The sequence below is a fragment of the Chiroxiphia lanceolata genome, chromosome 1 (assembly GCF_009829145.1).
Source record: "Chiroxiphia lanceolata isolate bChiLan1 chromosome 1, bChiLan1.pri, whole genome shotgun sequence".
In the NCBI taxonomy this organism is placed as follows: domain Eukaryota; kingdom Metazoa; phylum Chordata; class Aves; order Passeriformes; family Pipridae; genus Chiroxiphia; species Chiroxiphia lanceolata.
Window position 1 is genome coordinate 122,004,954 of NC_045637.1, and position 25,209 is coordinate 122,030,162.

A 25,209-nucleotide genomic window follows, 5' to 3' on the forward strand; every position below is an offset into this window, starting at 1 on the left:
AGCGCGGTGGGCACCTCCCTTGTTTCGCCCGATTGCGGAGCTGCGCTGCGGGAGGGGCTCAGGGGTGGGGGGGCCGATGGGGAGCATAAAAAACTAGAGATAAAGGGGAAAGGCTCGGTCGCCCCCGCGGAGGGCCGCGGGCACGGAACGCGCACGCAGCGCGGGGCCCCGCCCGGCCCGGGCCCGGCGGCGCGCTCCCGCTGGCGCACAGCGCCCCCTGGTGGCCGTGCGGGCGGCGGCGGGGGCGCGGGCCCGTGCGGGCTGTGCCGCCTTCCTTCCTTCCGCGGGGGCCCCCGCGCCCCCCCCGCGCCGTTGCCACGGGCTGCGGTTGCCACGAGTTACCGGATGGAGGCTGGGAGGCCCCGCTCCCTGCCTGGCGGGCGCGGGGCGGAGCGGGGCGGACAGCGCGGCGGCCCCAGGTAAGGCTCTCGCCCCGCTCCGCGTCCCCCGGGCAAGGCAGGGCAGGGCGCGAGGAAGGGCCGGGCCGGGGCGCAGCGGGGAGCGCGGTCTGGGACGCTGCCTGCCTGCCTTCTCCCTTTTTCCCCCCTGTTGGTTGGTTTTTTTCCCCCCTCCCTCCTTTTTTTAAGTCCTGCCCCGCGCTTGTCGCTCGCACCGGCGGCAGAGCCCCGCGGGCAGCCGGCGCTGCCGCTCCCATCCCCGCCGGCACTGATGCTACGGGCGCCTCGAAGTCAAAACCGCGGGATTCGAGCCCAAAGGCGAGAGTTCGATTTCTGTTTTCCAAGGCCACTTGAATTAATTTCTAAGGAGGTTTTGTTCCACGAGGCAAAGAAGCGAGCTAAACCGTTATACAGCATTTTTAACGCCGAAGAAGAGAATAGTTGCGTCTTTCCTAAAGCGTTTAGGCCTTTCCTGAAAAGAATCAGTCTGAGACTGGAAATCATTATTTACATTTTTGCAACATTGTAAAAGCTAGAGAAGAAGGGTTAAGTCCCGTCCTTCGCCCTGTGCCTAGTCCTGCAATTACAGGGAGACGACATAGGAACATGGAAGGTTTATTCTTTTGACTTTATCTGCACTATGTAATTTACAACAGAGCGAGTCACAAACGCTGTGTTTTAATAATTCATAATAATTATAAAAATTTAAATATTCCTCTGGAGAAAAAAAAAAAATCGGTATATCACATGTCAAAAAAAGACCTGGACACGGAAGTTTGCAGTGAGGCATTTTGAGTATAATTTTTCCTCAATGCTATAGATCTACATTGGTAGTTAAACATATTTCATTCCCAATACACCATCTTTCTCATCTTTCTGGTGTTTTTTTGCTGTTCTTTTTATAAAAATCAAAATGAAGTGAAAACCCAAGCACAACAGTGTGGGTGTGTGTATATACACAGTGTGTGTATCTCTCTCTCTCTCTCTCTCCACACACACATATATACACACTGTATATATATATATATATAGTGTATATACATATGTGTGTGTATATATATACATATTACAAAAATAATTGAAGAGTAAATCACACATGATAAGTCATAAGGTGATTAGGATATTGATATTGAAATAAAGGAAAGCTCACTGTCAGGTTTAAACATGAGCTAGAAAGTAGTAACTTGTTTTATTTAATTACTTAAAAGCTTTTAGGAAATCATCGTAAAAATGAGGATATAAAGTTCTAAGCAAAAGATAAAGCACAGCTTTTGAGGGCAGAAATACTGCAATTAGATAGAATGTAATCTGATTACTATTTCTAATTTATAAATTAGATATTAGCCTGTTAAAAACAAATAAAACAAACTAGCAGGAAATGTCAGCATTATTTAAAATGAGAATCAAAATACCAGTGATCAACTGATCAAACTGCCTGCCAGTGTTGAGAAATCACCAAATCACTGAGGTCACAAAGGACATTAAAAATCTTTTTTTTAACATTTAAATTTGTAATAGTTATATTTAATGTTCCAAATGAAACAAAATGTCTTAAAGCATTTATATGCCATTACATACAGTTGATACAGAAAGTGGACATACTAGAGAGCATGGAATACTTTTCCTCACCCTTTCATACAAAAAATTCCAGTAATACTAGCTACACAAGCAACATTCAAAAGATAAATATTTAAACAAATCTCTGTCAAAGCTGAGAAGAAAGTTCTGTCATAGTAGTCTTAAAATTTTTTAACAGGATGACGAGAAAATAACAGAACAACAATAGAGCTATTAGAAAACAAATATTTATTTCAGAAACATCTTCATTTGAAAAACACTCACTGGCCTACAGATAAGCTCCCAGAATTAAAAAATCAAAAAAACACCACAAAGGCTTTCCAAACCTCGTGTTTCTGTAATTTTTTGCAGATCTTAAAGATGTCCTAGGAGGCCAGAACTGTAAAGTGCTTCAACAGTTTAGCTCAATCTTTTAAAACAAAAGAAAAAACCACACTGTGTTAAATAAAAACATTAGTATCCTTCTCAGACATTATTCCAGTTTTTGTTTTTATATCCTTCCCATTTTTTAAATAAATTCGCTAAACAATTTTTCTTGTAATGTGCCAACTTACTGAAAAAAAAAAAAAAGAAGAGAAGAAAAGTCAAGAAATCAAAATCTGTGCCTGGCAATAACAGCTATTTTTAAGCTACTTTTTTGTGATAACTTGTTGCTTTAATTAAATGTTATCACTTTTAGATTAAAATAACATTGTTGCTAACTCACACACAAGCTGAGAAAGTGAATAGATACATTTGTGCAAATCAGTAAGACCAAAGAAAAAGAAACATGGATATTTATCTTTAAAAAGTGCTGCCATCAACAAAATACAGTGGCTTAAAGTAGTTACCTAAGAGATGTTATTCTCAAGGCTATTAAAACATGGTTCTAAAATTACACAGATTCCCATCTGGATGCTTTAAAAAAGCATGCCCACACATGTCTATGCTAGCCCTTATTAGCTGGCCATTTAATAATCCATTGTTTCTGTAATTCACAGGTTTAAAATGTTCCTTCTTTGAAAGTAACCACATAATTCTTACCAAAAAAAAAAAAAAAAAGCAAGCATGTATTTATATCCATTTCTAGGCCGGTAACTACAGCACTGAAGTTAATGGAAGCTTTGCTAGGGTGATCAGACCCCCTAGCTCTTTTTAATAGCAGTTAAATGTCAAATATAAATACAACACCACAGTGAAACATACTCCTTTGACAGAATCTGGGACAAGACACTACGCAGCTGCTGTGAACAATAAAGAGCAAAACTGACATTTAATCAAAATAAGTGTTGGTGGTTACGAAGTTGTGTTTAAGCCTGCCTTTTGTTTGTGAAAAAGTCAATATTCCAACGTGTTAACTACAGCCACAATGAAATAAGCAGCTCCTGTTACTCCCAAAGAGTGGAGAGGACAACATCCGTACAGCGTGTTATAGCTGTGTGATTATCATCACCTCTCCATTTCAGCTGCTAAACTAAAACATCTCTCCCCAGCATCTTCAAATGTAAGTGCCAAAAGTAAAACATGTTGGGTGAAATCCTGGCCTTAGCAAGGTCATTGCAAAATTCAGCCATTGGTTTCAATGAGCCTTATCCAGGATTTTCACTGCGAATGAGTATCCATAATTCCCTGGGAACTGAGAACCTCCATCAAGCCTAGAAATTATGTAATTTTTATTTATATTTCTAAACTTCTAAGCAACCATACTCAAAAATGTTTGCCTTCAGTACTCACACGTGATAAAACCAGGCTTTCTGTAAACACTACAGAAAGACCATGGAAACATGTATTTATTTATATCTCAAATTGTCAGCAGCATATAGTTTGTATGAACGTTGTTTTGCTGATGTTGCTGAGCTACTTTAAAAAGTGAGTACCTTGGTGGGGTGTGTAATTTCATCACCAGTGTCAAATGACTTCTAAAGATGAAACTTCTCTGCTGCGAATTACAAAAAGATGCTTTGAATATGTTTAATACGATATACCAACTTTTAAGATGAGGAATTAAGTTATCTTTATTTTTCTGATCCAAGACATGCACTCACTGAGGGAAATATTTTAATTGCCACGTATGCCAGAAAAGGACTTACCCAATACTGAGATTTTAATAGTCACAAAAACATAAACAGGTAACATGCAGACCTGAATCAAGATACATTAAAAAAAAAAAAATCAATGAAAAGATAGTATCGAGGTCTGTTTTGAATATTTTGTAAGGACATATGGTTGTATTGATGATGAGTCTTTTAGGTACGTGTTACCAGACAGCCCTGCTTATGTGGCACATGTAACCAGTAAACAGAGCAGAAACTGCTTTGTACTGTCCTTAAGGTAGTAATAGAGGAATGATTTTTCATGATTCTTCAGAAGCTGGGCTTGCTTTACATCCACATGAAATGCTGTCATCACTAGGTCGGAGCCCGGAGGATGAACTGCAGAAAAGGGGAGAGGGGGGGAGAAAAAAAAAAATAAAAGGAGGAAATTGGTTTTCACAACACACTCAAAGCCTGAGTAACAGAGGAGAACTTTAATTATCTCCAGTCACAAAGAGAGACAGGAAATTTGGACTTTTAATTAGCCATTTGGAGTGCAGTTGGATATTTTTTTAGCAAGATAATTTAAACGCGAATAATTCAAGTCTGACTAAATGAAATTCACATAATCAGAATGCAGATAATTGAATTTCTACTGCATTCATTAATTCAGTGTGGAGGTGTGTGTGAAGACTTCTATGATGAGCTGTCACAGCTCAATAAAATCTCAGTCAATTAATTTTTTCATTATCTTAGTATTACATCAACAAAAAAAGTGAAGCATGCGCGTGTGTACGTATGGATATATAACCTCAGAAAGTAAGGAAATACAGAAATCACCTCTCTGAATCAGAGTCTGCATCATTTTTTCCTTTTTTTCTCTCTTCATCTTCTATAGGAAAACGTCTGTTCAAAGAGGCGAACTCGTGAATCGCATCAGCAACAGAATATTTGGTCTGTCCAGACACACAAGCCTCCATATCTTCTGGGCTAAGCTGAGTCTGCAAGAAGAGGTGAAGTCTACTATCTGAAAGCAACAATGCATCTTGTAGGATCCTGGAGAAAGAAAAAAAGGCAAATGTTTATATATAAGCTGTGCACAGACACATAAACTGTTTTCTCAGAACAAATTCTAAATTATGTCCTGCTTTTAAGTTTTCAGATGAATCCTAAATCAGTAACAGAAGGTAATGAACATATTAAAATGATTAGGTGCGTGTTACTTTCTTATTGCATTATTTGGAATTTTAGGTGAGTAAAAACACGAAGCTAATAGTTAGGCACATCTGCTATTAGAATAACTTCAAGGACATTTCTTCCATTTAACCATCTGTTATTACCACATGGATCAATTAATGAATTTTAGGCAGTTGGAAGCATATACTCTTACAAAAACTTGGTCTTTTTTGTTTGTTGCTTTTTTTTTCTTTTAATAGCTAAACTTTTATAAAAATTACAAGTCATCAATTTGTTTGGTGGAATAAAGAAGTATGTAGAGAGACAGTGTGTAGACAGAACAGATTTCATACATGTGCAACATCAAGACTTTGGCATACCTGTAAACAATAGAGCCAACATTAGACAAAATTATTTACCCTGTTACAAATATGCATATATTTAAGCTAGAATGAAAATGTTAATACTGAATATCGATTTTAGTTTACTTGCAAACAGTTTTCAGAGACTCTTAAATTTTATTTCATTCCAGCTATTATTTTAAAAAATCCATTTTAATATTTGGTTCATATATATTTTAAGTCTCCAAATAAATTCAGCACAGTGTATTTACTTAACACACATGAGAGTAAACAAAATACAATCCATTCCAGTAACACAGAAAGTTGCAGAGTTACTTTTTCAAAGCCTCAGAATTGAGGATCACCATCACTATTTTGAAAAAAAAAAAAAAAGCAACTCTTCTTCAACATTTCTTTACAGAAGGAATTCTTTAATATGTAAATCCTAGAATGATTAACAAGAGCCTTCTTTTATATGTGCATGTAATTTTACTCATGTAATAAAGACATCAGACCATGCCAAAGAGTGCTCCACAGAAAATTATTAAAATATCTTTAAACAACTCAAAACTATTAAGAGTCAGTCAATATTTACCTATTTCTACCCATTTAGGTAACAGTTTTTACCAAAAAAATATTACTGTGCAATAGGAAACAAGAGATGATATTAATGTAAGAACTAGTAAGAGCAGAAAGAAATATTGCATTTTAAAGATACTCTGACTAAAATAAAAAGTATAACTGATTAGTTCCTTCGCTTGAATAAGATTAATGGTGTGTTTGGACTGTAATGTTTTAAAACACAAATACGTTCTGAAAACTGTTCTCTAAAGTGGCCAACATTACAATAATGTTTAATAAACACACAAAAGGATTTTTGGCTTCATTCAAGCCTATAAAATCGGTCAAATTAAAAATAAGTAATAAGAGGTATCCGCTTGAAAACACGAGATACTTGCGCACATGCACATTTCACTGGCCTGGGTAAACACACACACACGCAGTCTCAAACAAATAACTCAAACTCTTACACCTTCCAGTGAGGAAATGTCTGCAATGACCCTAACGATCTACCCAGGTACTACTGAAATTCAGTCTCAGAAAGACCAGATTTTGCTGAAGTTCAAAATAAGCACACACTCATACCTGGAGAAAGACTTTTTAATCCAATTTAAATTCTCACAATTTTACTTAAAAACAAACATAGTAAATAGACGTGTGTAAAAATCAATGCGTGTAGTGTATTAATACACAGAAAAACTTTGTAGTCTAGAAGCCAGCAAATGCTGTGTAAAAATGATTCAAAACACAGAATTTAGAGGTCCACACACCTTGACAGCAACAGCTTCATGATTACAGTTTGAAAAGCCATCATTCAGCAGCCACTAAAAGAGGATTTCAGCCTTGACTCTTGATAAACACACATTCCAAACAAAGACAAACATTGCAACAAAAAGTAAAAGTATAATTCCAGACAATAAATCCACTTTTACAGTTTATGCAATCAGGGGAATAAATATCCTCCTTCCTCTTCCCTTCCCCTCAAAAAGAAAGAAAAAAAAAAGAAAAAAGAAAAAGAAAAGAAAAATAACATGCTGGAGTTTACTGCAGAGTAACTACTGTTACTGTTTTTCACAGGCACCATGAGGGGATGCACATTTCTGCAATTCTAACATTTGCGTGTCTAATACCAAGTAACCAAGCAAAAAGCGAAGTCATTAAATTCTGTGGATGGCATTTAGTTTCACAGATTTTCCTCTTGCCATACCTTCAAAAGTTTCCTGCCAAGCAGCAGAAACACAAGTAACTAACTGTTCATGAGATTACACTACACTTACAGCTCTGTTGCTGTTTGAAATGTATTTTATTTTCTTTATAAAATAACGGCTAATCTTTAAAATTGATTTAAGATGGTTTGAGGCATTACACCAGAGAAGTAATGAGCACTAATGTCAATGATATTGGACACAAATTCATTTTAGCTTTATTTCATGTCCAGTACAATTCTGCTAAGCCTTGAACTGCTAAAGCACTGTTATTAACTCAGCAGTAACCTAACATATGGAACAGCAAACAAAAGTGATAAGAGTACAGACTGATCAGGACCTCAAGGCTACTGTCCTTTTTCTGCAGCTATAATTCAATTTCCAATTTTACTTTACATTGGACTCATTATTTCACAGTAATTTTCTTTTCTGCTTCATAGTGCCATCTGGAGGCGAAGGGAGTGAAGAGAAACCAAGGCGAAGAAATGGAAAGATCTTTATAAAACTAATCACACACACACACTCATATATATATGTGGGGGGGGGGTGGTACATACATATATATATGTGTGTGTGTGTGTGTGTGTGTGTTCACAATGTGACCAAACACTCAATGCATTTTGCAAATCTTTTAAAACCATCCTGAAAGCAAATATATGAACATCTTTCACCTGGTTGTACCCTTGAAGCATTTCTTTTTTCTCTTAATTAAAAAATAACTCCTGCTTTTCCTACCCCATCTGAACCAACAGGTTAGACTGCTTTTTAATTGCATTCTTCAAGCAATGAAAATGAAAAATAAATTCTGTGCTACCCATAAATGTTATGCTTTCCTGTTCAAAATATTCCTTCTTCAAGGAAATAACCATATATTTGTCACCAGATGGTACTAGTAGCATTAAGTGCTGGTATAGTAGTTGCACTCTGGGGCTTTCACTGTCCTGGGGACTCACTGTGTGAAGGGCTGTACATCTGAAAAACAGATTTGGCTCCAAGGGCTTTAAAAATCAAAATTACAACCCACTACCTAACAAATTAAAAAGGCAAGAGGAAGGGAGGAGCATCATAATATTAATACTGGGATGTCTTCGCAGAGGCTGAACGCATGCGCAGTCTCAACGTGACCAGTAGCACTCCCAGTGCTTCTTCAACACTTTTATTGCAGCCGGTGTCAGCGCAAGGCTATGCTTACAGTGATGTAAATCAGCACTCGCTGCCGTTGCGCTAATGGAGGAGTCACGGCTCACGGTAATAATTCCTATAAACTGACTGAGCATATTTAGGAGAACAACAGACCTTCTATGCAAGCCTGGAATAAGAACGAAAGGCTAAATCCTGCAAGTCTTGATCCCATCAGTAGTCATTACTTGTCAGAGATCTCACTCCTCTTGGCCAGATTGCTCACATGCATAATGACTGCTTATGTGATTAAGGGGGCTGCAGGATAAGGCTCTACATTAGAATTAGAGATAATAAAATCATTTTTTATTCACAGCCATGTGAATCTTTGTAAGCTTTCAGTAAATGCTCATGATCTCTAGACCTTTAAGGAAGCAGGGCTGAAAAACATCACTTCACAACCAGAAGAAATAATGTCATTTTTGAGGAAATGCTGGATACTATACAAGGAATATTTCTCTTTCCCTGTGTTATGGCAAAAATATTTACAAAAGACAAAACATGTGTTTTGTCTTATTTGGATAAGGTCCAAAATCTGGTTTTCTTCAACATGATTTTATTAGGTATATTATACACTGTTCTGCTGGAGGAGAACAACATATGGCTCAACAGTACAACTTAATCCTAACTAAAGATTTCCTGTATCTCCTGTAACCTAATCCAATGACAGATGCATGCTTGCATGTGTGTGGAAGGTTAACACTCTGGTTTTGTTTTCGACAAATTTACTCTGCCCATTTACATCATATCACGAGAGCAAGGTTAAAAACCAAGGAGTTGAGAGGCGGGGGATGACGGCCTGTGCTGTGGTGCCCTCTGTTGAGCATCCAGCCCCTCAGCCCCAGCCTACACCAAACAAAGCCCCAGCTCCCACTTAGAAAAAAGCCGACTCTGTTTCCTCCTTCATTTTTTATAAGGGAGGAAATGTTACTGATATCAAGCAACTGCGAAGCAACTGTTGGGTATCTGATAATGTGTGCGTTTAGGAAAAGATTAAGTGACACATGCCTGCTAGACATTATTCACTCACCAGATAGTAAATACTAGCAAGGCTCCACTGGAAAGAGGCAACCACCACTTGCCGAAGGAGATCCACCTGCCCCACAGCTGCTGATACTCCTACCTGAGCCCCTGGCAGGGGCAAGCTGGCATCCACCCCTTTTGGAGCCAGCCTCCCACTTTCCACATCCCTGAGAGAGCACCCAGTGGAGACAACTCCAAAAGAAACCGCTGACCCTGTACCAGCTTCTGCTTGTGGGATTGCAGTGGGGAAGGAAGGGAGGTGGGAAGAAAAGGGCAAAACACCAGCCACCTTCAGGGAATGGCTCTGCCTTAGGCAGCCAAATTTTGAGTGGCTTGCTCACTCCAGCACCAGGCAAGCCCAATGCATGGCCCTCTGGACCACCAACACTGTGGATGTCCTTTATCTCCTGCGGATCCAAGCACTTCCTTTCTCAAAACTCCTGCTATGTCTTCCACCCCCTCATAAACTGCATGTCTGAAAACTAATTGAAGAGTACTCCTTTTTCCTAAATCACTTAATTTTTTGAGATCCAACTATATTCAATTAAAAAAAAAATAAAGTCAGTGATTGAACCCAACTTCATTCAAAATATCTTTGTTAATTAGTTTTCTCATAAGCAAATCCAAATGATCTTCTGTGGGGGTAATCTAAATCCCAAAGTTAAACCCGTACAGCTACAAAGGGATGAAAGCAAAGAGGATCTTTCAGAACCTAGTATCACAAGACAGTGTTTTAATATTGACCTCTAATTTAAGAATAAGCTTTTCCTGTGAATTTACAGGCATCCTCAAAGTATGAGGATACTTACCAGGAAAAACACATAATTTTCCTTATTCTTACTGAGTAATTCATAATTGAAAAGGGGCTAGCTGACTTCCGTTAATGCAAATGGCCTCTTGAAATATTAAATTATGCCAGACAAGAAGTGAGCCTTACAGCTCTTCATCACTCAGAGATAATAACCTGTAAGACAAGTAGGTCTTACCCTGCATTTGCGCAGCAAACCCAAATCTAAATGGGACACTTGTTTCCAGATTTCACCAAAATCTAGTGCTTTGCTTAAGTTTCCAGCTGTTGGCCCAGTTCTTATGCTACTGTGCTCAGCATAGAGAGGCTTCACAAAGGTTTTAAGTATGAACCTTGCCCTTTGCTAACTTGTCCTGGAGTGAGACGCCAAGGAGGACAAGAGAATTCTGTAGCCATCCACATACAGGCAATATGGAGGTGTTCCCAGGGCCAGAAGCTGAGTACTAGAGAGCCTCCAGCTGCTCGATCCTTGCTCCTCAGGCACATGGCTCCTGCATGGGTAGATACTACAGCAACCCGCTCATGCAGCAACAGGCACAGGGCACAAACCAAGACTTTGAAAGATCTAACCCCCCTTTTCAGAGATGGCTTGGATCCTGATAACATCAGAAGGCACATAGAGCAGAGAGGAGCTGGGATTCCTGCATCGCATGCGGGCATTTAAAACTGTTACCTGCAAACATCTCCCTTGACAGGTCCACATAGGCTTGAATCCCATTTCTTCCCACTGCCACAAAGGAACACTGGTGGGACTGTGAGCTTGTGCACAGTGACTGCTGGGGCGAATGGAGCTTTCAGCTTTGCAGTTTTGGATTCTGCTTCACCTGGCATGGCCACACCACAGAACGTGCAGCATCCAGACCCACAGCTTCAGTAAAGTCAAGTGCGTGCAGATATATAGATATATAGATACATATACGCGTAATATATGTATATTATACATATATGCATATTATAAATATAGAACATACATATCTACAAAATATATATGTATATTATACATATGTATATTACACCTATATATTATATATATGTACATTATATATATATACACACACACTTCTTAAGGAGTCCCACAAATTCAGTTTCAGAGAAAGAATCATCCTTTGATTCAGAGTCATAAAATGGGGGCAGGGGGGAAGCATCATGGCAGCACGGCAGCATCATGGCAGCACGGCTGAGCCACTGGAGAGATGCTTTCTGTGAACAGCAGCAGCACACAGATGCCAGCCAGCAGAGGGCAACGGTACAGCATGTAAGGTGCCAGGCCAATTCATCACAACACAATCTCTGAAAATTCCTTCCAGTTATTCCCCAGCGCTGAGAGAAAGCTGATGCCTTTCTAGTAGTCACATTCAAACATTTAAACCCTTACTTGACAACTGAGTTTGCCTCTTTTCCCAGTCCTGGACTAACAGCAGCAAAGTGAAATGCTCCATATGCTGTCGTCTTCTGCTGCCAGTACTCACTTAAACTGCAGACATCCACAAAATTGGAGCATGATGATGTTTTAAGAGACTCTACCTCTCTGTTTTGCCTTTTAAAGCACTGACAGTGGTTTTGAACATTTCTGATGCTGATATACTGTACCTTGTTACCAGACTGGCCTCTTCGCTATTTTAAAATGAGAGTGTTTTTTGAAATGCACTACTCCATGGGGCAACACAGCTAAGCTAGACCTGCTCAGACCCTGGAACTTGAGCTACCACACCCTTTGTATCATCATTAATATGCTTCTAGGAGCACAGTCATTCCATTTCACTGTTTCTCTTTCCTGAGATGCAGAAAAAAGCCTCTGATCATTTTCTGCTTTCCCTTCCCTGTCTCACATGCCTTCATCCAGTATTTATTGGCTGACCTTTTGGCCACAGATCCTATATAACTGTATACAGAATACTATTCCTGCAGCAGTTAGCTCTCCCTGCCTTCAGCTGTTAAGCCTAACAAATGTAGCTCAGGACCAATGATTTGTAATCCGTTAGGGAGGCCTATAACACACTGACTGGAAAGAAGATGAATAGTCTCTACTTGCAGTGTTCCACCATGCCCTTACCCCGAGCAGCAGCTAGACAGCCTGCAGATGTATGCACAGTTCCTGCCCCAGCAGCTGTGAGCAGCCTGCTCTCATACCAGCAGTGCCAGGGCACTACAAGAATGGCAGAGAAAAAGCAGAAAATTACACCAACAGGGTCTCTGCCACTGCAGAAGGTGAAGTGGTTACAGCCGTGGGACTGAAGGATGCAATACTGAAACTCACAGTACTGCCTTGTAACACAGGTCAGGCTCCAGCTAAGCCTGATGAATGATTTTAGACAGATTGCAGCTATACTGAAAATCGTCACAGCTGCTAGAGGTTGCTTATATTAGTGGGACTGGTAAACAAAGTAATTTGCATTATGGAAAAGCTCTGTGTTAGGAGATCTCACTTGAGAATTTTCCCAGGTTCCCAGGGGTTTAGCTCACCAAAGACACTGATTTTCCATGAACATAAAGAGGGAGACTAGTCTGCATCTTTGTATGACAATATCTAGCTCATTATTGAAAGCTAGAAACAGACATCACAGTGAAAGATCTCCCAACTTCAGTACACAATTGCAAAGTGAATCAAATCCAAAACATTGCATTTATAACCAATGCAATGAAAAGGAATGGAAAAGCCCCAGTTGATGCTTCCTTATAACCAAGAGAGCTGAAGTCACATGTATGAAATATGACAGTGCAAATAAAAAATATAACCAAATGTGTAGCAATACAGATGACCACACGGTGGCTCTCAAGTACCAGAGATGAGCTATTTTGAACCAGAAATTGATGACCTCATAAAAATTCCAACATTTCTAGAATAGGCTGTACTTACTTTTCCAGGAATTCTTGCAGACCCTGACGGCGATGGTCCACGTGATGAGGATTGTTCATATTGAAAAAGGGAGTCTTAGATGGCAGTTCAGGTAGCTGTCTTTATTAACAGGAAGAAAATATGCAGTTAAAACCAAATGTGAAACAGCAGAGAAAAATGCAATAAGCAAATGCCAACCCCAAGCTTATGAAAACCATGAGTCATGTTCCAGAAGCTCTTGAAATCAATGTGGGAACACAAGTTGAGAAACCGGAGGGCTTCTCACACACCTCAAAGGGGAAAATAAATTAATCTGATTTTTCTGGTCCAGTTGTTGAGCCTGCATGCATGTCTGGCTGGGTCTCTTATGGTGCTTGCAAAACCTAAGCAGACCCAAGAAGTGCAGAGAGGAGGTGCAGACACCTATGCTAGATTGCTATTTCTGCTACCTGTGCATAGCAAAAGAAAACACAGATCAAATCTCTTACAAATTAGAGAGGGCCTCACCAAACAAAGGCTATCAGTACAAACCACATTCTTCTGGGTTTAAAGCACATAAAATACCTTGTACAGAATGAACTTGTCCTAGTAAGAAACACAGGACATTTTTCAGATCTGATTTCTGCGGTTCTCAGAATTAAGATGAAACAATCCTTCCCTTCCTTGCCTGACAGATTATGAAATAGCCATGTATAAAGTTGCTCACATAAGCACCGCATTGCTCTGAAGCCTCTGACGAAGCCAAACAAATTCTCTAAAGCGACGTCTAACACAGGATGTTTTCCTTGTAAAGCACATACTGTTTGTCTGTTGGGAAATAAAAAACATTTTATTTTGTGAATCAGTGCAGGCATGGTATTAAAAACACATCTGAGATTCTACAGTAATGCCCAAGACAAAAATGGAAAGCTTGACATTAATTCAGTTTATGTTAAAGACTTTGCTTTATCTCAGGCAGGACTGGTGACAGTTTCTACTGCTTCCCAGGGAAGTATTTTTCATTTGCTTCCTTTTTAAAAGGAAGAGATTTGGATTACTGTACAACTTACACTAACAGGAACAAAAAGACCTCAGAAAAAAGTTTCAGCAGATAATGTCAATCTTTGCAAGGGAAAAAGATCATCTTTAGCTATTCTAGTTATAGTCCTGCAAACAGCTACACAGAGGTCTTCCAGTGTGCAGTCTCACTTATATCAAACCAAAGAAACCAATGTGACTGCTCTCTGCAAGTAGCAGCATATAGAAATTTTCCCAAAGAACACTCTTAGTTCACTGGAAAAATGACAATTCATCAAAAGAGAAACAAGTTGTGGAAATTAAATACTTTTGCCAAATTTTCCCATGGCGTATACATTTAGCTGAAATCCCACCTACCAGACAAGACTCCATTAGAAAACTACCAGCAGCCCAACCCACCCTCCTCGCCTGTCAGGAGCCATAGCTCCAGAAGATGCAGACTCTAGAGGGCACAAAGATGACAGCTTTCTGGAATAGAGGAGTATCCAGGATATCTCACAGTTTAAGAAGCCAAATGTTCTAGGAGCTGGGTAGAAGAGGAACTCAGCTGGCTTAAGAGCATGGCAGACACAATAACTTAAATCCACTGAGAAGTCTGGGTGGTAGGACTGACCTAGGGAGTTGGTCTCCAAAAGCCCTGGCATTGTGATGGCAGGAAGCTGAGCTGGTGCTTAACAGCTTCACAGATGCCCAGTGCTGGAGAGTTAATTTTCTTCACAGTAGCTGGTATGGGGTGTGTTTTGGATCCATGCAGAAAACAGCGTTGATAACACAGGGATGTTTTTGTTATTGCTGAGCTGTGCTTGCACAGAGCCGAGGTCTTTTCTGCTCCTCATCCGTGAGCAGGCTGGGGTTGCACAAGAGGATGGAGGGGACACAGCTGAGACAGCTGACCCCAACTGACCAAAGGCATATTCCATATCATATGGTGTCATGCTTGGCAATAAACTAGGGTGGAGGTTGGCTTGGGGCCGCTGCTCAGGGACTGGCTGGGCATTGGTTGGTTGGTGGTGAGCAAATGTTTCCATTTGCATCACTTGTCTTTCTTTGGTTTTATTTCTCTTTCTTTGTTGTTTTCCTTTTTAATAATGATGATGACGATTATTATTACTGAAAATTATTAAACTGTTTTTATCTCAACCCATGAGTTTTCTCACTGTTACCCTTCCAATTCTCTTCCCTCCATCCTCCTGGTGGGGTAGGGTGGGCAGTGAGCAAGCAGCTGTGTTGTGCTTAGTTACCAGCTGGGGTTGAATCACAACACACTGGGTCTAAATGCAATCCCCCCAACTTAGCAATTGCAGAGAAAACCAGTAACACACTTCTATTCAGAGGCACCAGTGCCAGTAAAACTAATATAGCACTCACCCTGCCAAATCCACAGAATTTCTATTTACCAGAAATCAAAAATATAATTGATTTGGAACCAGCACTTGAAGCAAATTGCAAAATGTAAAAGTTTCACAGTTCTGATTGCTACACAGGAGAGAAGTACTTGTCACACAGACATTTAATAAGTCATCATTTGACTGCTTGCTTTCATTACACTGAATGCTTAACTCTTCCACACAGGAAGGAAATGCTTTTGGTCTTGTGCCAAGCATTAACCATGTAACTCGGTGCTCTCAAATTCTTTACCTGATAGTAGATATAATTCACAAAAAAATTATTTTACACTGCAGTTAACATCCCTGGATCTAGATTTGGTAAATCAGGATAATGCCTTCCATACGTCATCCACCAAAGAACAATCAAGAAAACAAAATTAGGTATAGGACAGATTTAAGGCACACAAGAACCGTAATTCTAGGTGCACTTCCATTACATATGGTGGACTACAATCATAAACCCAAATGCAGTTATTTGACACATCCAAGCACAAGTAAACTAACATAATATGAATGTCAAGGTATGCTGAAAACAACCACCTTGCAGCAACCAAATAACTTGGCAAAAAGAATTGAGGAGAATTTGAAGTACAAATAACCAAATAATTACTCTAAAAGAAAATTTTTTTCCCACCAATACCTGAACATCAACATTGTTCTATAACGGTAAGATACCACTGACTGTGACAGTCTTCTGGCTGGTAAGTAAAGCTAAGAATCATCTCTGTTGCAAGACATAGTGGAATGCACATGTGAACAAAAGAGGTCCAACTTCCAACCTCCCCAGACCTACTACATGGCTACTGGTCAACTCACCTTATCTGTTTCACTGCATCTCAGTTGCTGAAAGGACAATAATAGCCTCCAGCCTTCCAGAAGCAGTATACAGAAAATTCCACTAATATCCCAAAGACAAGCCTGGCTTGGACAGAAACAGCAACAAGAGCCCAAAGAATCTGTGGTGATATTTTTATACTTACATGAATAAATATCTCATAGTCTATGTAAGAATGCCATGAGTCTTCTTTCTGTGTCCTGGGGTCTCTCACCAAGACAGTTACAAATTCCTGCAAGAGCATAATAAAAATCAAGCAATTAACTTCAGAAAGCAAAGGCAGCAAAGACTCTCTTGATTGTTCTCCTGTTCCACAAACTACTGTGCTCAGATTAAAAGCTGAACTGCTGTTTTATTGAATTTTGCAACCCTATAAATGGAGAAGCAAAAAGCAATGAATCATCTGAGCTACATCATGTGTCTGGGAAATTCCCTGCCAAACTGCTGTCTGAAAAGGAGTATTTCAGATTAAGTAATACTGTGAAAACTCATACATGTTTCAGGCATGGGAGATGTGTCTTGGTAGCTACAAACTAAAAACCTAACATTCAAAGCTGCACATGTAAAGGAGAACTATGCAGGTACTTTAGGCTTTCCCCACACTTGTAACCAACATTTACAAAGAGACAAAGATGCAGCACCTGGGCACTTCTATTCCAATCTGCCCATCCACCTGTCCAAGGAAGCAACACAGCTGCACTGTAGAGCATAATTCCCCATTTTAGGGGGACAATGACATAGCGTATTTGTTGTAGAAGTTGTCATATCTTGTCTATTACCTTGTAATTTCTACATTTATATAATAACTTAGAGGGATTCCAAAAGAGAAAGAGAGGCCTGTGTGCATTATTGTAATGTAACTGGTACATCCCTAATGGGAGTCAGAAGAGACTGAAGAATTAAATGTTCCCAAATATCATCAGCTAATGATCAAAACTTGTATTTTAGAAAAAACAGAAAACAAAAACCAAAAAGTCTGATAAATCTGTATATTCATACTAAGATGGAAAAGACTCCTTTCAAATACAAAGGTCAAAACTGTGCTTAAGTACCTGTTATTCCAAAGCAAACAAGCAGGCTGCCCTACTCCAGTTGCTTACATAAGCTATTCACCCAAAAAGCTAAGCCAACCACTTAGCAATGACTCAGTTAAAGAAAAGCATATCACTTTAAGCTGTAGATATACTCCCTCCGAGAGAAAGGCACTGCACAAGATCTCCAGGTACAGGATTCGACTGTGGGAGGAATGACAGTGTCTCTGGTAAATAACATGCTTTTTTAGTACATATTTGCATAAATCAAGAAATCTTGAACTAGAGAGCTCTCAAAATGTGTCTTCCCATGCCCAAACCACAGACATCAAAATAAAAGCTTTTCTCTTCAGACAAGTCTTCTGCCCCTGCCACACACTTCAACACGTCACCAATGGCAACTTTCAATGGACCAACAGGGGAACAATGACAACCTTGAAAGGAAAAGATATCTTTTTCCCTGAACAGCCGTTGCACTCAGTACACGGCAGGGAGGTGTTCAAGGTCTGGATTAAGTTATTTACTACTCTGATTTCCAGGTGGTACTGCTTCAGGCTGTGCCTGATGGCTGGACACAACCCACACTTTTATGTCACTTAGGCCAGCTCCTAGTCACAGCAGCGTCATCTGCATTATTGCTGGATACCATCATGTGAGTAACATGAGTACCTTACCAAAGAAAGACCATTTGAAAGGCTCCCACAACCTCTGCTGCTTCTTTCCTCACTGAAGAGCACTGGAGGGCCAATTCTCCTCTGCAGCTTTTAAACCCCGTGCCAGTGTGAGACAAGAGGAACAAATGAACAGAGCTGTAATCATTTCTACCAGCTGAGGGTCATGCCTTTACTTTTACGAAAACACCAGTGGGAGACATGAGGAAGTTATTCCCACTCCTGAGATGATCATGAGCAACGTGCTGGACACAGGAGAGACAACCATTTTTTTGGTTGCTTTTCTCCACCTGCCTCACTGTCTATCATATTTGGCATGCATATATAGACAGAACATACTTTCACACCCACTGTAACATCTTTTCATATCCACAGTCTTAGGTTCTCCCAAGTTTTTGTCTTCCCCAAACTCCTATTTCCCTGCGTCCCACTCCTCTCCAGAGCTGCAACCACTTCTAAACATACTGTCTTTTCTTTGCTGAGCACTAAATGCATCAGTCCTGCAAGAGGAAGAAGAGGAATTATGCCAGGAAGCTTCCAACAGGATGCTGCTTTCCTCCTCCCTTCAACTGCTGCAGCCCTGGAGTCACAACTGCAGTCAGCCTGCTTATAACCTGATCTCAGTCCCTTTCCTCTCATCTACTGCTGTATCAGCTTCTTGTTGACCTTCCTTTTGACCAGGTTCCCCAAATTACTCCATTTCCATGTAACCTTCTATAACCCTGTCCTTTGTATATAATCAAAATAGTCTTTGAAGTAAAATACTTCTTTCAAACCTTTATTATACCGAAGTTGCTATCGGATATGCTGTGGGTTAGCTATGGCTTACCTTGCAAATCATTCCAGACCACAAGATTTACACAAAAAGTTTTGTACTCTTTCAACTCACACTTAACTAATCACTGAATTTCAATACAGAGGAAGTTAAAGCCCTTCACACTCTACCTACTAAAGAAAAGAGACCTGCTGTAGGCACTCTGGCAGGCAGGTGTCTAAGTAGTAAAGCACTGAGCCAAGAGCAAAAATGATCTGCAGAACAGCAGAGCACCTCAGCAAACTGCAGTCCTCACACAGTCATTGTCAGCTCTGATTTAACACACCAGGATTTCAGCAGAAGTTCCTTTTTTCCCCTTTATTTACCAAAGAATGTTAATACTGAGTTTAGAATGAAGCAAGATAAACATTAGGCAACTAGAAATAAAAAATAATGTACAGCCTTTCTCAAGATCTAGGGTTACTTCCCCTAGAAACCTCATGAATCTAGGAAGTGTTAATCCCAGTTCCTCTTGCAAAGGTTCTGCTGCTCTGAAACAGTGTCATTGCACATGTAGACTACTCCTTATCTTTTGACCTTTAGTTCTTCTCCAGGATACAAGATCCCTCAGGGAAAACAGTATTGATTTAATCAAAGCAGACCTAACTGTCCAGTACAAATGACGATCCACTCACAGAAAGGGTGCTTATGCCTTTGCATCCCTAGAAAAGTAGGCTTGTAAAGACCAATATTCACATATAGGCTATGTTAGGGTCCAAGCAGAGTCAGCTGGCAGAATATTCCTCTGTGAGATTGCTGTTTTATGCTCAGTCCATCCTGCATTCACTAGTCACAAACAGTCACAAGATTACAGCAGTTCTGGGTAATAATTGCCTTTATCCTCCACTCCTATATACTCCACTCCCTCCCTATCTTGTTATAAAAATTAGGATACTCTCAACAGACACGTCTATCCTCAAGTCCACCTGGGGGAGGTGATGCTGACCTCTTCCTCCCACAGCCCACTTGAAGACTAACTTAATTATTTGTCACAAAACTGGACTGCAGACCAGGTGTACAACATGGGAAGTTCAGCCCAAAGAGAGACAAGGTTTCAGGGACTTTTTACTTTTGCCAGCTGCAATCCTTTCCAAGGTGCCTCCTTCTCCTGCCTAGTGCTGCTTGGTTTTTCCAGAATTGCAGATCTAGTTATTATGCAACACTACATATACTTTCAGTTTTGTTTGGGGTTTTTTGCTTGATTGTGCTGTTTTGTTTTTTCTAATTGAGGGGCACAACATATGCATATATATCATGCATTCAAGAATTATATGTGTCCTGTAACACTTCAGTGCAACAATTCTCTCAAACCAGAATTTACTGTTGACACTTCAAAGTGTCCAGGCTTGGGCATGGAGGCCTACTGCACTAGGCACAATACAGACTCAACAGAAAGCTACTGAAGTGTCATCTCCATTTATTCCTTCTCCCTGCAAACTGCTAAATTAAACACAAAACATTTCCTGTCCAAACTGCTAATGCTATAGCTAATGCTATAGCTTTGATATGGATCCCAGCAGCCATGCTGGCCTGGACATCCTCATGAATATTCAGAATTTTCAAATCTGCAGCAAAAGTAGTCATAACTACTTAACAAGCAGGAATTGCAGAGCAGTTTCTCTGACTGGATGTGCCTTTTAATTCCTGGCTAAAACAGTCAGTTTAAGCGTGGTACTGATGGTATTTTGCTACCTTGTCCTCAAGGTTGGGAGTAGTCCAAGCTGTTAGCATCACTGCCAAAATGGCCAAAGTAACACCTAAACCTGGTTTACACCTTCTCCCTCATGGTTATAGATCTGTGCAAAGAACGTGAGTGCTCACAGCAGAGTAAAAGGGCAGCACTGAGGTCACATAGACACAACCATGGAAACCCAAAGTGTTCCCATTTGGATTTGCCTCAAAAGGAAGAACACACCAAAAAGGCAGCTGAAGCAAACACAAGAAGTCTTCTCTTTTAGTTTTCTCTTTTTTTTTCTTCCCCCTCTCTCCTTTCTCTTGTTGGATATATTTCTGCAAAATGCAATGGATTGCTTAGAGACAAGGGTAAATCAGAAGCTTTATTATATAGAATTTGACCACAAAACTTGTCTTTCTGAAAAGTCTCTTTAACATTTTCCTACTAGGAAATAGGAAATCTGACATGGAAATATCTATTTTTAATATGAGGGAAAAATCTAACACAAGGAGGTGGAATAAAAACCATCTCACATTGGTTGATTATTTACATTAATCATTCCAGCTGCATTTTAATTCAAATCTCTGTGCTCAAGACTGTATCAGGTGATAACCTTGTGCTCCTGTTACACATCTGATTAGTCAATAATCCCTGAAGAGTCATTTTCCACAAAGCTTCAAAGAAAAATAGCATATCCCATCAGGTTGCCTGACAGTAAAAGGATCAGCCACAAAGGACGTGGGGCTTTTCACACTGGGGGTGTTGGCATCTTCCTTCCACATGTGCTGTGTAATAAGGCTGATAAGAGACTATAAGCTGAGATAAAATAATTTGTTGAAACTTTTGGTGTTCATTGGAATGAGCAAAATAGAACATGCAAGTATGATGATTGTGGTCCACACAGCTGGTAATCAGTTCAGACCCAGCGCCAACCATTATATCGTAGAAAATATCTAAAGACTGATGAAAAGAAGACTCCATACAAGTCCTTCTCTCCTGTCACTATGTCTGAGCCCCTTATGCACAGTCACTTACTCTGAATGAATATCTGATTCTTCCATCAAACTTTAACACAAGGAACTGGCACTGCATCACCTCAGAATATTCTGTATCCTGGCAACTAAAAGGATGAAGAATGCAGCCAATTTTCCCTGATCCACGTGAACCTTAATGAAATTCAATCCACAACTGCCAAACTTCAACCCTTTTTTATTAAAGCTTAGACATGACTTACCTGTTTTTCATGTTTTGGTGTCATCTTCACTGGTACGTAGCAAAATAAAAATCAACCTGAAAAAACCAGAATAGACATTAGATTGGTATTTAGTAGTTTTTTTAAGGCCATTATCACTTTTGCTACTTACTAGTAGACTGTGGAAAGAGCCAGGCTTAGTGCCATATATACTAGAAAACATGCTTGCATTAACTGTACCTCAGAAAGTATTCATTTTTAAAAAAAAAACACTTTAGAAGCACTGGGCCCAGTCCCTTTCTGTTTGTATTTGTCATACATGACAGTCCAGTGATGCCTGTCCACCTCTGAAGTCACTGCTTTTCTTCATTGCTCCAAGAGCGCTCTCAGGGCTCATCCTTGCACCCAGCTCCCAACAGCTCCACGCAGCCAGCGTTCCCAGTGCACAAACACAGCTGAGGCAGCACTGCCTGAGCCTCATCCCAGGTGCCCAAGCACAGGTCTGCGTGACCACAGCTGAAGCCCAGAGACTAAAACATCCGAGTCAACAGAATCAAATGCCCCTCTCAACCATTTCCCCAAAACGGAGAGAACTGGAGAGACAAACAGGCTAGCTAAAACTCAGACTAAATTTCACAGTGTCTGTGGTTTTAAAACCTTCACGTAGGGAAGTGTATAATTAGACCAAATCAAAACATCCTGTCATTAACTCAAGTTTTAAATCTACTCTTTCACTGAAAATCCCAATAAATTTTTAACTACCCCCGCAGTCCAAAAAACCAGACAGTTTGCTTAGGACAGATATCCACATGGGAAGATCGGGACAGCTTTATTTACTTGCCAGCTTACACACACACCACCTGCCCGAAAACAACTGCTGTGGGAAAAGGATGTCCAATATATTTGCAATTTGCCTTTCCTCATTACCTCTCCCACATGCCAGCCGGCCACTGCCAGCTAATACCTACATTGACCCCCAGTTTTAGAAATATCCCACTGCCTCCTCAGCTATTAAAAGTCAACCTCCTCTTTCCAAACTGACCCAAGCAGGATCCCCCTTTCACTTCAGGATTATAACTCCCTACACTGATGCCATGGTCAGGATGGATGCCACTCGAGTAGGAGAAGCTGAGCAAAATCCTCCTGCACATCCCTCCAGGCAGGCACTTCACACTGGAAAAGCTGAATTTGCAGCTTTCTTTAGGCAATCCCTAGAGTTGCTCTTAGCCACCTGCAAAATGTTCACATGTGCCAAGGCAGACACACGGCTGTATTTTTGGACATGGTTATCATTAAGGTTTAGTGATACAAAGCTTGAAGACGCTCTTGTTATTATACAACTAGATATTTAGGTCAAGCCCAGCTAAGGAGTGCTGGACACCCCACCACTGCCCAATGCCTCTTATAAACAGCTTAACTTTCAAATTACAAACTCCACCCACTTTAATAAAATACAGAACAAAGATAAGCACACATACATTTCTTACACCAGGAAATTATTTTGGAACAAACACATTGTTGCCAAATTTCTAGAGGATCAATTGTATCAAAATAGGATACTCTGTTTTCAAATCAAAATGTCCATACACAGGACTTAAGACATCCTAAGGGTGCCATTGTACAGTTCCCATCTCCATGATGATAAGTCACCATCATTTCACTTCTAGAGCTAGAATGATGCTGACAAAAACACAGAGGAATATAAAAAACACACTCCCAATAAATTTTCCTTTTTTTTACTCAATGTATTTATGATTAACTTGCATGTATGTTCTGAGCTGAAGGCATAGAAGAGCACTCAGATACTTCTTGCTGCACAGGCTCAGCAGCTCCAAGTACCTCTGCAAGGCGAGGCTAAGAATTTGGCTTATTGGATCTAACTAATGTTAATACAAAAGTATATTAGAAACTTTCCTTTTGGGGACATAAATAGCTTTTACGTCACAGGAGAGCGTGAGCCCACATCACAAACCAATCTCTTCCCATTTGGTATAGCTCTAAACCTATATAGTTTGAGGTTATTTTCCCCCCTTTCTGCTCTGGTTGAGTATGTTGTGGTTTCTTTCAAAATGGCAATTCAATTTTTTTCCCCAGTTATATATCTTTATTCCATCAAATGCTGCAGCATGTTTCTCTCCTGTCTCTGAACTGATTTAAGTAAGAAATTATGCAAGCCCAAAATACCTCATTCCTGACACAGCTCGTGAATGACAAGGCTGAAATAATACATTTCATTTTTTCATCTGTTTCTCTAAAGACTGAGTTATGCGCTAGTGCAGGTTAGAAAGAATAGCTTAAACTCTGAACAGCCATCCCACTTTTAAATCTTTAGTGACAGAAAATTAATATTTCAACACAAAAAAGCTTCCTAAAATATTTAAAATACATCAGTTCTTCATCAAGTAATTTGAAAAAAAAAAAATAAATCAATAATGGAAACACAAGCCCCCCAGAGTTGCCTTTTTCCACTGATTTCAGCGAGATTGCTTAGTCATGCTGCAGCCACTCGCAAACACACCGAACGTAACATTCTGTTTGGTAGCAAGATATATATTTGGGGACTTCTTTAACACATATAGAAGCCAGTGAAGCAGAACAGTTCAACTATCTGCTTAAGAAGTTGTCTTTTTATCTTGAGAAAAAAACTACCCAAAATAGCAGTGATGGAGAGAAGCAGCCATCAGAAGGCAAATGGAAGGCTTCTGGTCTCTTTAGTCATTAAAAAAAATTTCCTCTGACAGAGAAACGAAGGGCTGCCAGGAAAAAGAATCAAAAAAGGTAGTGGTAGATTTGTAGTCTTGATAAAACAGTTTCTGCTGTGACTGGGAAAAACCCCCATTGGTTTATGTATGTTTTTTTTCTGCTTTTGATCCATTATCAGTCTGAAGACTTCCTTTTTTTTTAAATTAGTTTCATATACTTAGTATATCAACTGCTCCTTGCAGTACATATTTTTGATGGTTCTTAATTGCATAACCAACAAAACTACCAGGGAGCAGCTCCACAAATGCCAACAACAACCACCCCAAAGCAAAAAGATTACGTAAGATGAATTGCCATACTTCTGTTGCCTAAAAGAGAATCGTGAAGAAGTGGGGAACAAACCCAAGTACTGCAGTGCTTTTCTTGGAGAAAACAGGTAAACTGCTGTGCTCTTCTTCAGGGTAATAGATAAATAATACTGAGTATTATATTTCATTTAGTATTTTAGAGATTATTTTATATTTTAAAATCTAAATTAAAACAGGTAATTTGATATTACTAGGGGAATACCCTTTTATCATGTAAATGGATTGCTCTTAAAGGAGGAAGTAACTTGTCCCCTACATTGCCAAACTGCAAGATGAAAACTGAAGCTGTAGCACTGACAAAAACCATGACAACAGAACAGCATGCACAAATTAAATCCTCCTGGCTGCCTCACTAGTAGCCATGTTTAGTTGCACTGAAATTTTATTATTTCATTCCT

The 25,209-nt window shown here is 39.9% G+C and overlaps 1 protein-coding gene and 1 long non-coding RNA gene across 4 annotated transcripts in view; one reads left to right on the plus strand and one right to left on the minus strand.

Moving 5' to 3' along the window:
• Nucleotides 1–325: 325 nt before the first annotated feature.
• Nucleotides 326–6,273, plus strand: LOC116791722. Its single transcript, XR_004358833.1, has 2 exons — nucleotides 326–419; nucleotides 4,887–6,273. It is a non-coding gene; the product is annotated as an uncharacterized LOC116791722 (long non-coding RNA).
• SNX10 (sorting nexin 10) overlaps nucleotides 1,572–25,209 on the minus strand; it is a 37,003-nt gene continuing 13,365 nt past the window's right edge. The window contains exons 1-7 of one of the 3 annotated variants that reach the window (XM_032697990.1): nucleotides 21,783–21,838; nucleotides 16,503–16,589; nucleotides 13,824–13,924; nucleotides 13,139–13,237; nucleotides 10,955–11,005; nucleotides 4,829–5,044; nucleotides 1,572–4,387 (exon numbers count right to left, since the gene is read on the minus strand). In XM_032697990.1, coding sequence (XP_032553881.1) covers nucleotides 4,309–4,387; nucleotides 4,829–5,044; nucleotides 10,955–11,005; nucleotides 13,139–13,237; nucleotides 13,824–13,924; nucleotides 16,503–16,589; nucleotides 21,783–21,806 — 657 coding nt within the window. In that variant the 5' untranslated portion in view covers nucleotides 21,807–21,838 and the 3' untranslated portion in view covers nucleotides 1,572–4,308. Of the gene's footprint in view, nucleotides 4,388–4,828; nucleotides 5,045–10,954; nucleotides 11,009–13,138; nucleotides 13,238–13,823; nucleotides 13,925–16,502; nucleotides 16,590–21,782; nucleotides 21,839–25,209 lie in introns of those variants that run through there. The other 2 variants (XM_032697982.1, XM_032697998.1) reach the window with 2 other exon arrangements.